This window comes from Spodoptera frugiperda, chromosome 18 (assembly GCF_023101765.2).
Source record: "Spodoptera frugiperda isolate SF20-4 chromosome 18, AGI-APGP_CSIRO_Sfru_2.0, whole genome shotgun sequence".
In the NCBI taxonomy this organism is placed as follows: Eukaryota; Metazoa; Arthropoda; class Insecta; order Lepidoptera; family Noctuidae; genus Spodoptera; species Spodoptera frugiperda.
The window spans coordinates 273,273-296,541 of NC_064229.1; the positions used below are offsets into that span (position 1 = coordinate 273,273).

The window sequence follows — 23,269 nt, forward strand, 5'->3', positions numbered from 1 at the left end:
TGAAGAGGAAATTATTTAATTAAAATCTTGAACAAGTTTTTGTTTCAAATTAACAAAAGTATCATGACTGCTTTCCACGAAGACGTAAATTGAAACAACTCATCTATTTATTCCTGTTGTGTTTTTAATTAAAAGGAGTTCAATTATGTTTTGTTGACTAAAGGGGTAGTATTGCGTTGTTCTGTGCTTCTACCTTCTATAAAACACAAGTTTGTGTGTGTTGTTTATCTTTAAGGATGATTCGCGTTACACTGTGCTGCGACCTGGCCGTGTCCCGGCCGTCCGCACGGTCCTACAATACCCATTGACATTTCAACGTCGGGCGCCGGGCGCCGCCGCCGGTCGAGACACGATCAGATGCGAATTTATACTTCATAAAAAAGTACAACATAATGTTTAATCATGGCCCAGTATGACACAGTGTAGCCCGAATCATCCTTTAGTCTTTAATTCTGTCAAATGGTCGTAAGTACCCTATTCTATAGCAATAAATGGTAAGAAGCTGGTGTTACATTGTAAGTGGACATCTACTTACCCCTTCGGGAATTAAAAATATATATTAGACCAAAAGTGGTATAAACGTAGATATTCACAAACAGTAAATTAATGGGGTCATAGAATACATGTACTGTACATGTCATTTGTTTTTAGCGTGTAAGTAAATGATTCTTCTTTCTTTCTTATATCAAACATACGCATATAATACCCATTTCTGCTAACCCTCTCGAGGGAAATTAGGCTTAAACTTACGCACATTAGGTCTAGATTCAAAAATTCAATGCCAAACATACAAAATGTATACAAAGTTTAAACCATAATGAACAGTGAGGGTTAATTAGAAACAGAGTCCCAAGGGCTATCATTAATTTTCAGGGTAATTAACTCCTGATTCTACACGGCTTATTTAAAAAGTCGAGTTGAGTTGCTTTACGTCACTTTATTATCTTTGCAGATTCGGGATTTATTATGACTCTTAACATCATCAACAGCCCATGATAGTCTACTGCAGGACAGGCCTCATCTGAATACCTATTATCTAGTTTTGCTAGCGTCTTCGCCTGCGGTCCCGTAGGAAAAAAAAGCATCCTATGTGTTATTCTAGATCTACCACTGTTCCAAATTTCCTCCTTATCCCTTTAGAAATTTTGACGTAATTATATAACAAACATACATACGAACACATAAACTAACAAACATTCGAATTTATATTATTATTACTACCTCTATACTGATGATAAAAAAACAAATATTCGAACATAATACATCCTCCTTTTTTGAAGTCGGTAAATATACCCAAATTGGATGTGAACCTTTTGATATTCGTAACTTTACCCAGTTTGTATAATCAAAATGTTGTTCAAAAGCAGACAAACTTCTTGTTGAAAATCCAAAGTTACCGATGGGTTGTATACAGCTATTCTTGTATTATAAGGAACCCTGGGTGATTGATGACTGCCTCGATAGCCTTAAACCGACGTTGAGGCCGATCCGATTTCCGGCCCAAGAAAATTATTGTTAGATTTTTCGATACACGATGATATATTTAGTATTCATCTTATTCAAGTATTGCGTTAAGAATAAAATATATTATATAATACAACTTTTTATTAGACACTAGAACAATTATATACAAACTCCGGGCTATAGCTATCAAACACTGCAAAAAGTACTCATACTTTACCCTACCTGTAAAAAGCAAAAAAAAATCCCATGATAACCAATATTACAGTTACCACTCGTCCAACTTAATAAAATTTCGAACCTAATTAGTGTGGGAGAACCATGCTTCAGCACGAATGGGCCGGCTCGACCAAAGTAATACTACCTACTACGTCACAGAAAACCGACCTGAAATAACTTGCGTGCTTGCGTTGTGTTTTGTTGTGTGTTACTAATCTTCCCAATCCCTGATTTCCTAACAACCTTTAAATTCCTAACTCCTAAAAGGCGGGCAACGCATTTGTAACGTCTCTGGTGTTATGGATATCCGTGGGCCATCAGATAATCCGTCTGCTCTTTTACCGGCTTATACCACAAAAAATAACAGAAAATCTCTGCGGAAAAACCTATCAAAAGCTTGTAAGAAGTTCTTAACATTCTTTTAATCCTCATAATGTTCAAAGTTTAAACTAAGTTATATATTAAACATATTGTAACTTAAATAGCTCGTTCCAACATAAATTTGAGACGTGAACTTTATACACGAGTTGCTACTTGTTTAAGAAACCTAATAAAATACCATCACTCCTTTTATTTCGTGAAGAACGAGAGGATATAAAGCTTCTCAATATTTACTTTTTTTCGCTGCATTTCTAAATCACAGGTTATTTAAAACTAGCTTCTGCCAGCGACTCTGCGCATCATGGGATAAAAAGTGTCCCATGTATTATTCCAGACCATAATTTACCTCTGTTCCACATTTCATCTTGATCTCTCTATTTGACGTGATTGAGTAACAAACAAACACACAAACTCACTAATATTCACTTATAATGTTAGTAAGATTTATTACACTAATGGCCGTATCACCAATCCCTTCTAAACTGTCACTTAACTAAGAGTTACTTAGTGTAAGGAAGCAACAAACTAACCCCTTACTTATACTGTTACTTCTGATAAAATGACGATGATGAATAAACTTTATAGTTTCATTTGAAACGTGATAAATTCACAGGGACGTGGAATACTCTAGAAATTTCTAAGTTCAGAATATTCTAAATTGAAACTAAGTAATATTAGACACATGGTAACTTAAATAGCGCATACTAAGTAATAAGCCGGAGACTTGAACTTTGAGCACGACTTGCAACTTAGATGAGAGACCTAATATAGGAGTAAAGTAAATGGGTTGCATTAGCTGTTAAAAGCGTTGGAGGTCCCACAAATGTGACCAACTGTGACAAGAACGGGGGAGGGGATCAAAAATCATGGAATTCGTGTGACGTAATTTATGGATGGCCCCTAACTGTGATAGTGCATTTATTGAGGAAGGCTATAGGCTAAAACATCGCGCTATGACCAATAGGAGCCAAGCAGAGCGGGTGAAACCGCGTGGAAGTAGCTAGTATACTGATATATTGTATCAACACATAGTGGAGTATTTGGTATAGCTAAAGTTATTTGCGGTCTGGGTTAGAAAATAAAGATTGATTCAGTACTCACAGAGTAAGTAGCTGTTAAACAGTTTATTGTCAGTTTTGAATGTCCAACACAAATACACTTCAGTTTACTGTCGGGTTTGAAGATACAATACAAAAGCAATACGGCAAGATAGTACGGTTGGTGCGGTGGCAGGACAACCGGCGGCCATGTAAGTGTAGCGGCTTTGATTCCTGCATAGAGCAACTTTTTGAGTGCAAGGAAAATCCCATGTTTACCAATATTTCAGTTACCACTCGTCCAACTTTGACTGCAAGATTGGCGCAGTAGCTGGGAAATTGGCTGCCGTGCAACGTGTAGCGGCTTCGATTCCTGCACGCAGCAACTCTTTGAGTGATCCACAAATTGTTGTTTCGGGTCTGGGTGTCATATGTATGTGAACTTCTATATTTGTAAACACACCCACGATACAGCAGAAATTCCTAGTGTAGGGCAACGTTTAAAACAAAACAGTAAAAGTATTTTATAGCCAAACCCTTTTGTTACATCCCAACAAAACTTTTAACATCAGCACGAGTCCTGCCTACCCCGTAACGATTACCACAAACATTTGTTTTACTACAGGGACGACTTTACGTAATATCCGTACTAACTGTAAAACCTTGTGAAAATGTTGTGTGGAATCTTGATAAGAAATGGGATGTAAGGAATAATAGAAAATATCTGTCAAATGTACGTAGTAAATGTATTATTGTATTTAGTCATATTTATATATTATCTGTACTTTTGAAGTGTGGGAGGGCCATGCTTCGGCATTGCTGGGCCGGCTCAACCGGAGTGATAGCACGGCCTCACAGAAAACTGACGTGAAACAACGCTTGCGTTGTGTTTCGTTGTGTGAGTGAGGTTACTGGAGGCCCTATTACGTTGAAATTATGAAAAAATAGTTTATGTAAAAATCTGTAAGGTTTGTTGATAGTCGTGTGCAATTTGTTACGTACGCCTTAGTACATCTATGTGGCAAAACTGTGACTTATATATTTAACTTATATATTTAACAAATTATATTTTACTTTACACAAACACTGAACACACATTAGCTAATTTGTTGAAACAATACCCGAAACGCTAGGAACACAAAACGTCCATTTTTATTAACGTTACTAAGAGCAATTTTTATGAGAGTTTCCAAGTTATGCCCGTAATAAACACCATTATTAAACTACGGGGTACCACAGACACGTAAAACTATAACTTATTTTATTATTACTTTCATAAAAGAAACACAATAATGTCTTATTTTGAGGTATTTTCACGACTCTGGGATTATAGTCTTGTGCTATTATTTGCTATAATAATTAAGTTTTAAAGATAGAGAAAATATTTAACATGTCAAAGTTATAAGTCAAAAATTATTTATTTCAATTAAACCAGGAAGGCACTTTTGAACTGTCATATCGTATGATATTTCAATCAACGTTAGATAGGTTTACTCCCTAAGAGACGGTACAGGATTCATCAGAATAGATGAGGGGCGGTCCTTAGGGTAAATGACCCTTTGACCATAATAATCTTCCTGGATAAGCTTAACTAATTAATAGATGACATAACTAATATGTTTATAACTATCGTGAGAAATACAAAATTAATTATTATGTTGATGGTCGGTCTTAATCACGTAACTGTTTGACGAGGAAGTCGACTAATTTCAAGCCATGCTAGAAGCTCATATTTGTGAACAGCATTCCGCATAGAACTATAATAATATATTGACTGTTGAAAGCATGGCTCTCCAAATCGCATTACATATTATAGATGAGTGTAATGTAATAATGAGGAAAGAAAAATAATAAACTTTAATAGTTTAATAATGCATTTTAAAAACGTACATTGTGCAAGTACTATTACTATAAAGCTCATAAAAATATCACTCAACATTCCTATCGAGTTTAATGTACCTGTTACTTCCTACACACAGAAGGTTGAAAAACTAATAAATATCTTTAGAAATTACCTGACTGACCTCTAAATCAGAATATTTCAGAAATAGCGTAAACTTCTCTATTGCAAATTGAGTAGAAACTAAACAATTGCGATTTCCATTAATTCTAGACTAAACATTGAAATGTCTATCTTCAAATATTTTAAATTCTTAACAGAAATCCCGTCATATTTACGCACTAAGTTGTGTAAAAAACTGCAATGAATTCATTTCAAATTGATTTCAAGATTATCTCATTAATGGATCTAGCTCAATCCATAAATAAACAATGGCTTAATTTTCTTGCTTTTCAGATTTTTAAATATGAGATTATGAAATGATGATGGAATTAGAAATTGTAGTCAGAGTTTTTCTGCTATTCATAATCTGATGAATAGCAGAAGATGGTATTTAAGAATGGGAGAGCCATGCTTGGGCACGAATAATTCGGCTTGATTGGAGTAATACACAAAAAAAATTAAAGTCTGTTAGTCTGTCCATCAGTGAAACTAAGAGCTCGATCCAAAGTGTAGCTTCGAATGGAAAACAACAAAAAAGAAACGCCATTCGTTACTCTTTAAAAAAATACATAATATGTTTACAATTTCTCTCATACGTTTTTCAATGAATAATTTTACTGTAGATACATATAAGTGAGAACAATGCAGAGACATTGCAACGCGCAACACAAATGGTAGAACTTACAAACCATATTATATTATTTGTTAAAACACCAATTACTTACCCCACAATTCCTTTATTACATTCACGCGTACCATCCGTGGCATACGCATTTAGACACATTAGCTCTATACAACATTTTAAGGAAGATTTATTTTCAACATTACGCAAAGTGATATTGTGGGTGTTTCGTCTCGTTTCAAAGGCTTTATCTTGCTTGTGAGTGTAGTTATCGGGATAAGCAGAAAGAGACTAGTCTAGACAAAGTTTACTGTCTCCTGCTATTCAATCGGTAAGTAAATATTTAACTGTGACAGTAATTGGGCTAGCCAGACTTAATTCGATTGAGGCGCCATCTAGTTTACAAAGTTGGATTTTAAACGGATATATTGTTTTCCATTCTATAGTTACTTTTCAACTTATTATTTGAATGCACGGTTGGCACAGTGGCTGGGTAATCGGCTTCCGCGCAACGTGTAGCGGGTTCGATTCCCGCACAGAACAACTCTTTGTGTGATCCACAAATTGTGGTTTCGGGTCTGGGTGTCATGTGTATGTAACCTTATATGTTTGTAAACGCGCCTATGACACAGGAGGAAATTTTAGTGCCGGGCAGCGTTTTATTAAAAAAAAACTATAATGATTTTTTATTGACCTTAGTATTAATTAAAGTCGATTATGTAAACACCGAAAGCGTTCGTACCCGTCTTTTATAATAATGTTACCAATATGCATTACTTTCAAACTTCAGACACAGTTCATCTCATTATTAACCTCCGTCATTAACTCAAAACTTCTTACAACTCCAAAATGTTCCCTAATTTTGGGAAAACGTGAATACGTAAATAAATACGTCAATCAAAAGTCGGTAAAAGTAAACCGAGTCGTTAATTAAAAGTTGTTGTAAAAGTTACTGCTTTCCTTCGCCGACAGGGAAAGTAAACCTTCATGTTTGAAACCAGGAAAATATGATACAGTCATGTAAAACGAAATTAATTATGTAAATATTATAAACATGAGGACAAAAGATGAAATAGAAAAATGTTTTTATTATGACCAAAGGCCATATCTTTAATTCATTTTTAATTACATAGACAAATCAGAAAAACAAAATTTCGTATCGTCACGCCTTTTATCCCCGAAGGGGTAGGCAAAGGTGTAGGTACACTACACCACGTAATGTCGCTGTACATTGTACACCGTCTTTTCAACATTAAAATTTGTGTAATAGGTCCCATGTAATAAATAATAGGTGAAAAAACAAAAGTTCCAATTGGAAAACTTGCAACGCCTCTGGTGTTTCAAGTGTCCATGGGCAGCAGCGATTGCTTACCATCAGGTGATCGCTCATAAACTATTTTTGCGCCCAGAGAATATTATTAAATATGCAGATTTTATTTTGGTTACAATAATATCAAAAACTTCAGTTAACATTTTTTATTATTATTTGCAGTTGCAAACGTAGATACAAGTTATGCAAAAGTTTCATATAACACTTAATAAACATTACAAAGGCATTTCAAGATGGCAACCAGACGTAGGAAACGTTTACATTCTCTGTTCTACAATTTACATGCTAAGTAAGAAACTTACACTCGTTGCGAGTGACGTGAATTTCCTATTGGTGTGGTCTTGACAGCCATGCTGAGGTTGAAGTAGATACTAAGGAACCAAAATGTAGACATTGCTTAATGGAAAAGTTAATTTTAGGTAATATCATTAGAACTTAAAACGGGATATTGACAATGTTTATAGTTTTTGTGAGTTTCCGGTATTTTGGCCCTGTTGCTGTTGCAAGCACCATGATCACGGATGAACTGTAATACTGATGAAGTTTTAATGATATTACTAGTCACCATCTCAGTTTAAAAACTTATAATCTTAAGTAGTCTTCCTCTGGGGTTACGGGTGTCCATGGGCGGCGCTGATCGCTTACCATCAGGTGACTCGTTTGCTCGTTTGCCTCCTATTCCATAAAAAAAGACGGTTAATATAAAAAGTCTAAGAGAATTTTCAGAATGAACACGATTGTTAACTACTTCTTAAAATTGTTTATTGGCGGCATTAGGTAAGTACTTATGTATTGAATTTCATGCCCCGTAGAATTGAAAAGAGACTTGTGTGTCTTGGGATAAATTTACGTGTCAAAAACTATTTTGTACAACCTTTTATTTAGTGTAATATCTAGTAGTATCAAAATGAGTCTTTTACACCATTAGATACGATCAATATAATTTTAATTTAGTTCAAACACATCAGAAAACGTATGCTTCTTTGTATCTTAGACAAGGCATCATGCTCCTATTTATACTGATATATGTTAGGGTTGTAAACCTCAGCTTAAAGGTATCCCTAGGGTAAAGGGCCTTAAGGTAAAATAGGATTTAATTTTAAATTATTTAAGGGGCTTTTGGAGTCGGATCAGTTTAAACATATCCGAGACCCTTCTGACCAATGATTGTTATATGAATTTCCTATTTGTTCCTTTAAATTCCCAAAGGTCAATAATATTGTTTTTTACCTCTTTAAATCCCAATAATATTGTTTTTTACCAGAAGTAGTGTTTCTTTTTTGTCAGAAATTCATCCAGTGCCTTCTCCCTCCTTGGGCGAGGCGAGAGTGAGTGTCAGACTCTTACTTACTAAAGACCAACCTGATCCTATTCCTGTTTTTCGAGGGGCCGGGGCTCCTGTAAACCCACTAGGTAGTCCGCAGCTACGGATCAGGCATCAGCCCTACTAAGCCCCATCTGCAGTGGTCTGATGGCTCTTTGCTCTCGCACGCGGTACGCGACGCACGAGAGAAGTGGTGAGTCGTAGGGTCTATACGAAATACTACTGAGATTTTCATACCAATATAAGGAATGTCGCAAAAGTTTCACGCAATAAAATAAAAATGTATAATGTAGTATGGCCCAAGGATATAAAAGTTCACTGGAAAGGCTCGTTACATAATCACGTATTTATTGCAAGCGAAAGTGAGCCTTCTGCCTACGTGTTTACGACTTTCTTTTTAGTACTTTTTAACTTCTTTATTTTATTTCAACAAACTGTGGCTCAGGGGCGGAAGATAAAGACTTAGTCGAAGATACGAGATATTTTCTTAAACTTTTTTGCTATTCTTTTTAATTTATATGTTTTTTATTGGACGGGTTGAGATTGCTCCGTCGATCCAGGTCTTGCTTGTACCGACGGACAGTTGAACTACTGGTTTTGTGTTCGATTCTTGGATCACATGAGATAATTAGTAGAATCACATTATAATATTAGAATTGTGAAAGTTTGTTTGGAAGTTTGTCCGTCAATCACGCTGAAAGTACTGAACGGATTTTGATGAAATTTTATATAAAGACAGGGTACACATAAAACCCTATCATTCTGATCGAACCGGCCCATTCGTGCCGAAGCATGGCTCTCCCACACTTAAACTACTATAGGAATATTGTTTACACACATCCCAAGTAAGGACCAAGGGGGAGGCCTTTGTTCAGCAGTGGACGTCTCTCGGCTGATGATGATGATGATGATGATGACATCCCAAGTATGATACATAGGCTTCAAATAAATTCTATCTCAAACAAGATCTATTTTTATCAAAGTTTGTCCTTGTACATAAATTATCTTCACCTGTCCACAATAAGGAAATATGCCAGCGATGCTGAAAATGGTCCCCCCACAATATTTTAAAAACCACTATGTCAGGGACTTGTCATCCCATTTGTCGGGTAAACTAAGGCCCTTGGGATATCCCTGACCGCATTGTAATATATAAGCAGTATGTCAATATCTTATTTTACTACAAAATGAAATTTATGGCGAAACTGTCGCAATGTTTAAAGATGAATAGATTAATAAAACATATTTATACTCTGTGGGCATCCGTTACTGCTTCTTTAACTGATAACTTCAAACTACTATTATTTTACAGTAACTGTGTGTGTACGTTAGTATTTTTCTTACCATAAACTTAGCCTTTTTTAGGGTCATCACTAAGGCTTATTATTTTGTAGGTTATCCTTTGCCTTCCGAGAAGTTCACCATAGCTTATTATTATATAGCATTTTATCTGTATTTATTAGAGGTTTGTTTATGTTAAGTATGAGGGTCTGACATAACAGCATGGTTAAGAGTTCTTGCTGGCTGCCAACTCTAGCCCAGTCCTCAAAACTCCTTTTTGACCGACTTCAAAAAAGGAGGTTCTCAGTTTGACCTTGTGTATGTATGATTGTGCGCGATTATCTCGCCTTTGATTGAACCGGTTTTGATGCAGTTTTCAGCGTAGTATTTGTCAGCCTTAGGACAAGGTTAAGGTTAGGTATATTATCCAACTTAAAAAATAAAGCTTCGTAATTTAACTTTTGAAGGCGGTTAATCCTGTTTTCAAAAAGTTTTATTCCCTTTTCCAATTCCTGTTTCTAATTTATCAAAGTGTATCATCGTGTAGAGGAGGACACGATACACGACTTTATCTTCTGTAAATTTTTTACTCTACGTCCGGTCAATGAAAGTGACAACCATGACTCCACATTTTTTTCACCGGGTTTAAGCGAAAATAAATTACATGTCCAACTCACTTGAATCTAGAATCCCTTGGGCAGTGCTGAATGATACTCTCTCACAGAAATGGACGTAAAATGTTAAGACCGATTTTTTATGGAAGGAATTTACTTGGTCCGTTGATTTTACTTGACTGTATTATTTAAGATACTCTAGAGGTTTCTGCGGTGATATATCAGGTGTATTCTTTGGCTTAAATTGACTTGCTTCTTTGTTTTATATATTATTTGAGCTGTTTTTGTGTTAAGTGTTTGTCAAGTTTATATAGATATGTAATTATTTGATAGTTAATCCCATTCCTTATAATTGTTTTTGGAACAAAATCGTTACTAAGGAATAGTTTAAGTAACCATTAAACGACAGTGAGTGTTACCAACAAAAACTTTTTTTTTACATTTAATGGGTCGACGTTTGGCCGCTATCTCACCTGATGGTAAGTGATGATGCGGCCTACGGTGGAGCACGTCTGCCCATAAACAACCTATTCACTCGGGCCTTGAAGACACCCAGGTTATACCCATCAGGAAACACAGACTCCGGCAAGGAGTTCCACTCCCTAGCAGTTCGTACAAGGAAGCTTGAAGCGAAGCGCTTCGTGCGAGTGGGTGGGATATCTACCATGAAGCGGTGACGCCTCGCCGATCGTCTTGTGGTTCGATGATGAAAAGGACTAGGGGGAATCAAGTTGTGCAATTCCCCCGCACACTCTCCAAAATGTATCCGGTAAAAAACGGAAAGGCTTGCAACCTTGCGCCTGTGTTCAAGGCTTTGAAGCCGGGCCTCCATAAGCGCATCATCATTAATGAGCTTCTTGGCACGCCTTTCAATGTGTTCGAGCGCATCTAGCTGGTATTTGGCCGAGCCGTCCCAAAGGTGAGAACAGTACTCCATACATGACCGAACCTGCGCTTGGTACAGGCTCAGCAGTTGTTTCGGTGTGAAGTACCGTCTCACCTTCGAGAGGATACCCAACTTCCTACCAGCCAGATGCGCCTTCGACTCTATATAAGAGCCGAAGTTTAGCGTTGGCGATAGAGTTACGCCCAGAAGCTCTAGATGATCCGATATTGGAACGGATACATTTCGGAAAGTAGGAGTCAGCGGAAATTGACTCCGTTTGGCAGAGAATAGACACGCCTGGGTTTTGGTAGCGTTGAACTTGACCAAGTTGGCGTCACCCCAATCGGAGACCGCCTTCAAGGACGAGTTCAACCGTTCGACCATGGATTCTCTTAGAGACTGGATCTGTGTTCCGCTAGTCCGCGCATCGGACACATACCTTTCAACAACTGTGCTGTCATCTGCATACCCAAAGATACCGGGCTTAAGCAGGTCGTTGATGTGCAGCAAAAAGAGCGTTGCTGAAAGTACTGACCCCTGAGGGACTCCGGCGTTGATACCAAATTGGTCAGACGAGCAGCCATCAATGACTACTCGGATTGACCGATCCCTGCAATCCATCTGCACAGATCAGCGGGAAGTCCACATGCAGGAAGCTTGCCGATAAGGCTGTCGTGCCAAACCCTGTCAAAGGCCTTCGATATATCGAGAGAGACCGCTATTGCCTCCCCGTGCTTCTCTATGGCCTCGCTCCAAATGTGGGTGGCATACGCAAGAAGGTCCCCAGTGGATCGGTTGCGGCGAAACCCATACTGCTGATCGCTGAGGAGGTCGTTACCTTCAAGGTATGCCAGGAGCCTGTTGTTAAGTACACGTTCCATACTCTTTTGAAAGTTAATAATACTAAAAGAACATACTTAAATAACTGTATACATAGCAATGTCAGTCTTTTAATACCTTAACGAAGCAAATTTAGATAGCATGCACCGAAAAGGACAACAAAAATATTTTGAACCTGTTCTTATAATTCTATTATACATTACTGTAGCATGTAACATAGAAGAATGAGCAATAGGATTTCTAAGAACCACTAAGTAATTACTCCAACCCAACCAGTAACCAGACTTCACAATTGTCATCAATCTTCTAAGATAGGAAAATAATGGCTTAGGGTGCTTTTCCACTGGAGATGTGCTATATAGCTATGCTACCAAGATGTAGTAGCTAAGCTGTAAAACTATGTGACTGTTTTCACTGATACTGCTATGAGCTACATAGCACATACATATACATGCTATGAAGATGCGTCGTCTCAAAGTAGCTGTGCGAGGAAGATAGGCAGCTCGAGTTTGCTATATATCGATAGTAGGGAACCGCACGCATCCATAGCATGCATGTTTCCATATAAAAAACATAACTTCTCTGAGTCCATCTCCACCAGTGCTATGAATATGATTGGTGGAAGGCAAACGCATACACAGCAACGTAGCATAGCACATCTTTGGTAGAAAAGCACCCTTATTCTCAAATAATGTAATGTTACGTCATACGCATACATGTTGATACTTTGACGCCACAATATAAATGAGATACCATTCATCAGTTGGAGTCTTTGATAATGGACTTTTCATTGATAAATATGGAGACAGAATAAATTGTTATGAATGAGTTTCAAACAAGGTCTTAGAAAGTACTTATTTTATGTACCTATCCCTGAATTCGGTAATAGAAGTTTGAAATGAAACATACATTTTAATTAAATGAAGATTGATTTAGTACGAAGATAGCAGATAGTAAAAAAAGCTACATCACGCCTTTTGTGCAGAAGTGCTCATACGACACGTTATGCCGCTATACAATGTACACCCACTTTTTCACCATTTGTGTTATAAGTCCCATGTAATAGTGGGTGAGCCTATTGCCATATACTGGACACAATTCCAGACTGCGTGCTACTACTAAGAAAATTTACTAAAAAACCGAAAAAACCCAGTATTACTTTGCCCGACCCGGGAATCAAACCCGAGAACCCTTCTCCGGCAGTCGCACTTGCGACCGACCTTTAGTCACAGTAGGTAGTATTATATACTAAACTAGTTTCTTCCATAATCTATGTGATTTTACGAATGTACGCATTATCTTAGACGTAACAAGACGCTTATCGAAGCTACAAATATATGCGGGCTGTCAATATGAGTACTATTCCTTAAACTATTCCTCAGTAATGATTTTGTTCCGAAAACAATTGCCAAGGACTAGGTTAAGTAATTATTAAATGACTCTTTGTGCGGCAGGGAGTTCAAAGAATCTCTTAAAAAATATTAGTTTTTTATTTGCGGTTAAGTTTCTAGTGATTATGTAGTTTCCTATAAAAATACAATTAATTCAAATAATATTATATTTAGAAACCGTTGTATTCATATTATACGAATACAAATTTTGGTATCGCTACAAACGTTTATCACGTCAAACAAATTATGTCCTCACATTTCCTGAAATTCAAAACGTTACTCTCATGAAACTGCCATTCAGTTAAAATGAAATTATATTTGTAACATCCTTTGTAAATCTGTAAAACAATTAACTGAAAGTTTCCGAAAACGTGTGAAGTTTTACAGTGAATATTTCATAGAAAAGGCCTGTATTTTCAGGTTCATATAATATGTAGTAAAATATAAATTAATATCATGAATTTATCTTACTGAGATATTTCGGAAACATTTTCGAAATTCAATTTCATTTTATATCATAAAAAAGTAGTTTTCAATAATTGTATTAAAATGTTGCACGTCGTAATATTAAATCACGCCTTTTCCATGTTTTAAAGTAAAAAAAAGAAATTCTCGGTATAATGTTTACTGTTTATAATAACCTTTTATTCAACACAACAAATGACAGTCAAATACATCGTACAAATTAAAATAAAACTACGATGGTGGTGCTTGACGACTGGGACTCTCCCAATTGTGCAATATCTTTTTTAAAGAAGTAGTGGACACTATCGTTTTTTTTTTCTTTTCCTCTAATTATTTCTTCTGATTTATTTCGTTGCGGGATCCAAGACAATACATATCCCTGGGACGCGCCGGACTTCAGTATTCCGTTGTCATGGTTTTATCTACTGTAAAACCTGGCTTACAAGAAATGCAGTGGTACAGGAGGTTGTGACGCACTTGTCCCTTTAAAAAAAATACTTCTCCTTCATTTGATCAAACACGCACGCTGGTTCGGCATCTGGCCTTTTACCAGATTCTCTCGTATTATAAAGTATCAAAAAGTCTATTATTAAACTAAAATGGATGGGTGACTGAACAACATAATCCATCATTGTCAACGCATTATTGAAAAATGGCAAATATCTTGTGTTATGTTTGCTTGAAATATTGAAAATAAGCCTTCTTATGAAGAAAATTTATTTACATTGAAAACCGTTGAGTAAATTGAATTAATAGTATCTATAATACAAATGTGTGGCAAATTAACTGGAAATTAAACCTACATTGTAATGCACAGTAATTACATTTTCAAGAATTTAAACACCGAGGCAAAATACAATACAATACAATGACAGAATACAATAAAATACAAAGAAATACAAGACAATCGCAGAATACAATACAATATGACAGAATACAACACAATACAATAACGGTGACGTCATTAAGTCAATTTTTGCTAATGGTCATCTTATAACTAAAATAATGATGATGAACAACGATCCAGCCTCAATATACTTTGAGCTACCAAAATAAATTGTAAATGGTCTTACAGGTGCCATTAACAAACAACAGGAATGTTTTATTTAAATATTCCATCTTCCTTACTTATGTTAAGTCACCGTGATATATTAAAGTGCTTTTCTCTAGACGCTTACCACGTGAAATAAACCATTGTCACACTTCGTCTGTCTCGTAAAGAAATAATAAAAAAAAAATCTACAAAGAAAGTATTTTTAAGTTAATCTATACATACATAATGTATGAAAACGGTTTGCTGTTCGTTAGTCTCACTAAAACTCGGAAACGGCTAGACCGATTGGGCTAATTTTTGTTTTGAATTATACTTGGAAGTTTAGAGAAGGTTTAAACGCTAAAAAAAATATTTAAGGCGACACAAAGTTTGCTGGGTCAGCTAGTAAGAAATAAAAATAAATAAATACATCTCTAATAAAGAGCAAAAAAAATAACTCCCTCCTTTAGGCGTCAAAGTACTTTAAGTTGTTTCGACGTCACAATTGTTAATAGCACAGAGTTTATTGTGTTCAGTGTTTGGCAAAAGGCTCGTCTCTTACAAAGAAACCAATAACATATATAACTAATAAAAAGAGAAAATGTATATTGTATGTATTCCAAGTAACATAAAAAGTATAAAAAAGTATAAACGTATATAAAAAAATACTAACGATGTGAATGTTATAAATGATTAGTGCTTTTAGCACAGCCTTCAGTGCTATAATTGTTGAACGAATTTTCTTGAATATGTGATACAAAATTTTTATTTAAGAAAATTGGTTATCTTTTTATTATTTTTGTATAAAAATACAGGATAAACTGTGTGATCCAAGGTCATGAGTTTTCAATAATTGTACTTTTTTTTAATTTATGTAACTACATATTGAACTAGGCTACCTACTAAACACCTGTATGTATACGATCCAGGTCAAAATCCTACATTCATAGGATCGGATCGGATTCGCAAAATTAAACATATATTTCTTAGTAAAAAAAAAATAATGTTACCATTTCAATTCAAACTGTGAGTACTTAATCTTTTTTCATGTAATCTTTTTCCAATTAGGGTAGAGTAAACAGAAATAGTCGTACATTCAGTGCTTGAATCCAAGTTTATTTCTTTTCCCTTTTTTCACATCCAACCGTTTTGTTGTGACTTTTTTTGAACGTTTATTAATCTGCTCCGTTGTTTCGACTGAACGCGGCTGTGAAACGTGCGTTCTGTAGTTTGATAGGTAAATCCACGGAATACAGAAAACTAGAAATTGAAGTGGAAAATAAAATGTTTTGGTATCTATACACTTTGAGTTTGGGTGTTCTAATTGCAGTTGCAGAATTTCTGATACGTTTTTTAAGGAGGCAAAATCGTCAAATGTTTTCTCCCACCTTGGAGGCCTCAAAGAGGAGGTATATCTTACTGACTAAAAACCGCCCCTTCGTTGGTTTAACTATGTGAGAATAATGTAGCATCAATATTCAATCAAAGAGATAGAAAAAGAAACATGAAAACAACAAAATGATGTATACGTCAGTCAAAAATCAAGTAGCTATTTATAATTTGTGTACGATTAAAATTAACAGCACTGTTGAATCATTACAAAATGAATATTGTACCATTAATTCAATATGGAGTGACAGCCTATTAAGTTTGGAGTTAGGTTTCATCCGGGATCTGGATTTGAATCCAAATGACGGGAATACGTTTGACCCTAATACCAACTACTTATACCTGACTAGTGCAGAGTTAGGGTTACCGTTAATAACTACCTAGTGTACACAATGAAATCATAATGTAGATGTGTAGATAGGTAAGACACATTAGTAAGAAACTTAATATTAAATACCTAGGGCAAAGTAGTTGATGATGTAGAAACTACAATGATGTAGAAGATGACATTTTGCACATTTTACAGAGACTAAATTACAAAATCACACTAATATTATAAATGTGAAAGTATTTTTGTTCGTCAATCACGCTGAAAATACTGAACGGGTTTTGATGAAATTTGGTATACGGATATACTTTTTGTCCTACCGAAATGCGTGTGAAGCCGCTAGCAGAAGCTAGTATAATTAATAATTATTGTCGATAAACTAAAACGACGTTCTCGGTAGTCGCATTAGCAACGAGGAACAGACAGGTACAAAACGACAGAAGTCTCTACAGGCAGTAAAATATATTTTGGTTGAATCTCAACAATTACTAATTCTTAAACAAAAATACGAACAACTAGGTGTAAAACTACGTGGAAGAGCTATGTTATCTACATATTTAATGTTCCTAATGGATGACAGTGTACAATTTTAATACGGCTTTTGTTCACGGTGCGCCCGTTTTAAGTAGCATTAGCAGTGTTAAATAATTTCTTCAGGTAAGCTCTGAGAAAATGCATGAATAATACAAAAAGTATCTACGAAGCAGATGCACCATCTATATTATATTTTTCTGTCTCATAATTTTAATTCTTGATAAACTACTCGTACGTGGAACAACTTGAAAATTATGATCTTATTTTGTTTATAAAACAAAACTGAAAATTATGACTCAATTATAAGCATGTACGAATTATTTTAAACATCTGATCATCATGTTACCAAGCACAACAATGTCCAATAATGGATACAAGGTCAGCTTCTAAAGGACTTTCCACAATTTGAAGGTCATTTTTGTTTATTTTTTTATGGCATAAGCCGGTAAACGAGTAGACGGATCAGCTGATGGTAAGCCATCGCCGCCGCTCATGGACAACGGAAACAACGCAGGTGTTACATGTCCGTTGCTGGCCTTTTGGGGGTTAGGAATTTAAGAGTTGTTAGGGAATTGGGGATTAGAAAGATTCGCAAGGAGTGTATGTAATGGGGCTTCCTGTAACCTCACCCATACGATGAAACATAACGCAAACGTTGTTTCAAGTCAGTTTTCTGTGAGGCCGGTGGTATAATTTTGGCCGAGCCGGCCCATTTTTAGTAAAGTTGTCCCATACTAGAATTTTCTCTTGTGTCATAGGTCCGTTAGCAATCATACAAGTTCACATACAAATATCACCCAGACCCGAAACAACAATTTGTGGATCAGAGAACAGAACAATTTGTAGATCAGAGAGCAAAGAGTTGTTCCGTGCGGGTATAAAACACGCTACACGTTGCGCAGCAGCCGGTTGCCCAGCCACCGCACTAACCGTGCAAGTTATGAAACAGATGTAGTCTTATTTATACTATTCTGTCCCATAATTTGATCTCTACATAAACGAAATAAATCAACCTGAACATTCCAGCCCAATTTACTTTTCATAGTTTTCATAAAATATGAACTGAAAATTACGACTAGACAAATTAACGATACCTGAAAAATATGAAATCTTTATTCAAGCCGCTTCATAAATCTTTCAACGGCGCGTTCATTAAACAAATAACCTCTGAGTTTAAATATTTATCAGTTATTTTTCATTATGTTACTACTAGTTTACCATCCAGGCTTCGCCTGGGTCGAACTTATCGACATTCTCAATGTATATATTTTGTTATGTAATTTTTTACGTCTATTTTTGGGCGATCTTGCCTCGATAAATAAAGCTTTGGAGACAGTAAGTAATACATTTCATACAAACTTGAAAGGAGAGAATGGAAAAGTTGGATTTATAGACAAAACTCATATACAAAAGCCACAGATAAAAGTTATAAAACAAAATTAGTAACTCCTCACAAACCCTACATTTTCTGTATTATAGCGTAGGTGCTTTTTAAAACTTTTCTCAAAGCTACCTATCGAGTGCAAAAATGCTGCCTCGCTTGAAATTGATCGAACCAAGCAAACTCGTTTTCCCACACATCTTTTCCACCCTTTTTCTCCCACACAATAGGGGGAAAATTTTTGAAAAATTTTCGCCTATCAACGATGCCAAGAATTGTATTCTAACTTTTACAATATTGCAGTCAGCTCTTTGCCGTATATTCGTCGCTTTTGTACTTCATTATAAATACTGGCTGATACAGTACAAAGATACATATATTTTTAGCAGAGTAACATTTGACAGCACGGTTGATGGAGTTGACGGAGCAAGTTTTTGTGTGATCCACAAACTGTTGCTTCGGATCTGGGTTTCATGTGTATGTGAAATTGTATGTTTGTAAACGCACACACGACAGATAAAAAACCCAAGAGTGGCAAAACGTTTTAAAAAAGATTTCTTATTGTGAACGTAACTTTACATATTTTCTGCCCTTTGCACCAAATAACTTGGTTGACTATACAATACATATACATATGTATACGTACCTATGTAAGGTACTACATCATTGTAACGACTGTGCGAAGGATATGACTAAGCCAAAAGCCCTCAGGTTAATCAGGAACAATAAGAAAAAGGATATCATATGCTTGGAACACAGCCAGAGGCATTGTGTACACTGTGAGATGGGTAAAGTTCGTGACATTGAGAGTCTACCAAAGTGATTTAGATAAAAGCAACCTTGATATTTAGGACTAAGAGTGCTTTCCACCAGATATGTGCTATGTAGCTGTGCTACGAAGATTTAAAAGCTATGCTGTGAAACTATTTGACTGTTTCCACTAATACTAAGTCATGTAGCTGTGCGAGTTAGATGTCCTATTAAGATGCGCCGTTGCAAAGTAGTTGTGCAAGGCAGATGCGCAGCACACATTCACAGCATGCATCTTTCAAAAAAACATAGTTTAGCGGAGTCCGTTTCCACTAGCGCTAAGCGTGTACCAATGAATATGATTAGTGGAAGCCAAACGCATCCACAGCAATGTAGCATAACACATCTCAGGTGGAAAAGCACCCAAAGGCCTCTCGACTTTTTGTAGCGATGCTAACGCGCATCTACATAGATACAGTTGCACATAAAAGTAACTTGCGTTAGTAGTGAATACGTAACAAAAAGATAACGTTGGTGAGAGGCCTAAAATGTTCCTGTCTGAAAGTTTACTTTTTCGTAACTGTCGAAGGAAATATTTCAAAATAATAATTGTTATACGAGTATCAAGACTTATTTCCCTGAGGTATTATAAATAGAGAGAGTGTCTGCCTTTTATAATAAACATAATATTATAATATGAATGTAGAATATAATATTATTTTGTCTGATACAGACATGAAAAAGTTATGGTTGATTTTCGCTTACAAGAATTTTCTTATTTGCTGTAACATTTTTTTTCTTAATATTTTTAATTACATATCGAATATATTAAATGCAAATAGTTTAATACGTCGCTGAAAAATCATAGACATTATAGCAGATTGAACACCGTGGTGGTCACCGGTGACCGACGTTAGCGGAGGATTTGCCTTCAACAGTTTTCTATTAGCAGTCAAAGACTTAAAAGAAAATTATAACTTACCTAAAGCAAAATCACAGGAGGGTCCAAAGAAAACATGAGCGCAGTCGTTGTAGGCATCAATGGCGGATATCACCGCATAAGCTGCATCGCAGTCTGTGACGTCATACTTCATCCATTCAACGCTAAGCCAAGGCGGGAAGGCATTTTTGATGACGGAATCATTCATAGCCAGGTCGAGAACGGCTCCCACCTAAGAAAAAATCATATTTTAATAATAAAATAATTAAATTAATAAATAATGCTCTCCCTATATCAAACACTATTAAATATGATATATCTCAAAGTCTAAGTGAAAGCATTTATTTCAATTAATCCTAAATAAGGCACTTTTGAAACGTCAAATTGAATTGTCCTTCAGTCTGTCTGTCAATGAAGCTAGGCTCTATAATTGTAATTATGTAACATAAACCTAACAATGTAATGCCTTCTTTTGCTGTGCCCTAACAGGGTCCATAATCTGAACTTAGCTGTAAGCCCCTTTAAACGTCTTTGTTAACCATTATGGAATGCAAATAAATATATGAATATAAATATGAAAAAAAAAATTAAATTCGATGAAATAGGAGTAATTTTTACTTGAAAAAAGATGTGCCGTAACAGAATTAATTATGTAATATCAAATCAGTTAATTGGTAATGAAATAAAGTCAGTCAGCTTAGTCTAGTCTAGAATTTAGTCGGGTTTTTTACTAGTAGTAAGATTAGTAATAATTTTATTTTATTTTATCGTTAAAAGCTTACAAACTGTAACATTCGAAACTATATTTCGATTAACAAAAATCAGGGTTTACTCGCATACATTAATGGAGAAAAGCTGCCGCCGTGTCTGCGGATGTTGCTCATGATGAAAAGTCCCTCTGTGACTCGAAACTTACTAGTTACTTTTACGTTACGTTACTAGTAAGTTACGTTAATAAACAGTGATTATCAGTTAGCCAGACTTAGTATGTCTCACGATAGCTTTAATACAAAAACGTTAATTTAGTATGTTTCACGATAGTTCTATGATAAAAACATCCATTTCAATTACAAAGTCCCAAGAGTGCTCCATTTAAAACTGCGAGTATTCTTTTACAAATACGAACTCAAAATCTTTGCATAACACCGTGCTAAGGTAGCTCTCAAAGGGATTTTCGTGCTATTGTTGCAAAGTGACAATGCAAGTTGACTGTGGTAGGAAGTGTATACGTGACTTGAATGACTTTGGAAAGTGAAAACCGATTCCATGTGGAATTTTGAAGCTTGTATGGAGTTGGATTGGCGACTATTGTTTTATCAGGAGTGTAGGAGGACTGATCAAAACATGGAGACCAAACATTGTTGGTTGCACTGTATCTATTATTGTGATCTGATGAGAAAGTAGCGTAGGTGAAAATTGGTATTTTTTATTATCATTTACGTTTAAATCAGTTTAATTACTTCAAAATTGTGGCTTGACCGGAGTGATACCACGGCCTCATAGAAAACCATCGTGAAACAACGCTTGCATTGTGTTTTTTTGTATGACTAAGGATACCGGAGGCCCAATTACCCAATTTCCAATTTCAATAACACTTAAATTCCTAACCCCCAAAAAGCAACGCACATGTAACGCCACTGGTGTTACGGGTCTCCATGGGCGGCGGCGATTGCTTACCATCAGGTGATCCGTCTCTTCGTTTATCGGCTTATACTATGATTTTATTGTAACTTTCGTGAGACATACTAAATTAATTATTATGTTATCGGCTTACTCACGTATTGTTTTGACGAGGAACTCGACTAGTTTCAAGCCATGCTAGAGGCTCATATTCATGAGCAGCATTCCGCGACACACGACGCGGCGATAGTAGCAGCGCGACAATCGCCGCGTCGTGTGTCGATAACATAATAATTAATTTAGGCTTATACTATCAAATGTTCATCCAATAACATTTTCGTGTGATATTGTTCTTGATTGATTGTTCTTTGTTCTCTTATATTTCTCGATTAATCATGAAACTTAATACATACTCGCAATCACCCACCAAAGAGATAAATAAGCTGATCTCCAATTTACGGATACCGGAAAAATCGAATACAAATAAATTTTCTAACCGCACCACATTTCTTTTCGGAGATTTATGGGGAGGCCACCCTAACGTGACCTCCGAATTGTTACTGAATCGGTATGCTGCGAACATTTTTCAGTGAAAAGGAGTAGTACCAACACCATCTACCTTTTTTTTTTGAGGTGGAAAATCATCCAATGACTTCTCCCGCCTTGGGTGAGGCGAGAGGGAGTGTCAGACTCTGACTAAAAACCATCCCGTTCCTTCTCCTGCTTTGAGCCGGAGCCCCGGTAACCTTTTACGTTGTCCGCAGCTCCGGATCTATTTAAGCCCGGATTTTAGATGTAAGAAGCGTGGCATAAATTCTACGTCAATGTTACGAATGTGGGTTCGTTCACGACATATTGTGAGGGTGAGTAAATATATTATGACATTAATTTTGAACGGTCGCGTCGCACCTTTTTAATAGCTACTCAAAGGGTATTTTTTAAAGGGGGAAAATCATTCAATGACTTCTCCTGCCTACGTAGAGATTTACAAGTACAAATACATATTTATACAATGTTTGTTATGAACCCTACGTAATAGAAGTGAGTCTATAGCTTTAGACTAATAGAACTCAAAACTATGAGCTGCACCCGACTCAGGAATCAAACTTAAGACGTGGTAGTTCTATACCCAAAGTATTCGATATGGTGAATGAACTAAATTTTACACGACAAAATTTTTTACAAACGCTTATGACGAAACTAAAATGAGAAAATTTAACCCAGTAAGTTAATAAATAGGTCAAACAAAATTATCTTCTTATCAGCCACGATTACAAAATACCAATTTTGGTCGACTGAGCATAATAATTCAATTCCGAATCAATTCAAAGGCAATACCTTTCAAGACAACTGTCATTCACACGCCGCACCCCAAAATGGATGATTCGAAATTCTTCCCAAGTCCCACTGTCAAGCTAAAGATGGATATTTATTTCTCAAA

At 36.0% G+C, this 23,269-nt stretch overlaps 1 protein-coding gene across 1 annotated transcript in view; it reads right to left on the reverse strand.

Annotated features, from left to right (window-relative positions):
• LOC126911719 (uncharacterized) overlaps nt 1–23,269 on the reverse strand; it is a 140,810-nt gene that overhangs the window by 53,777 nt on the left and 63,764 nt on the right. The window contains exon 3 of the mRNA XM_050700376.1: nt 20,251–20,440. Within this exon, the coding sequence (XP_050556333.1) occupies nt 20,251–20,440 (190 nt within the window). The remainder of the gene's footprint in view (nt 1–20,250; nt 20,441–23,269) is intronic.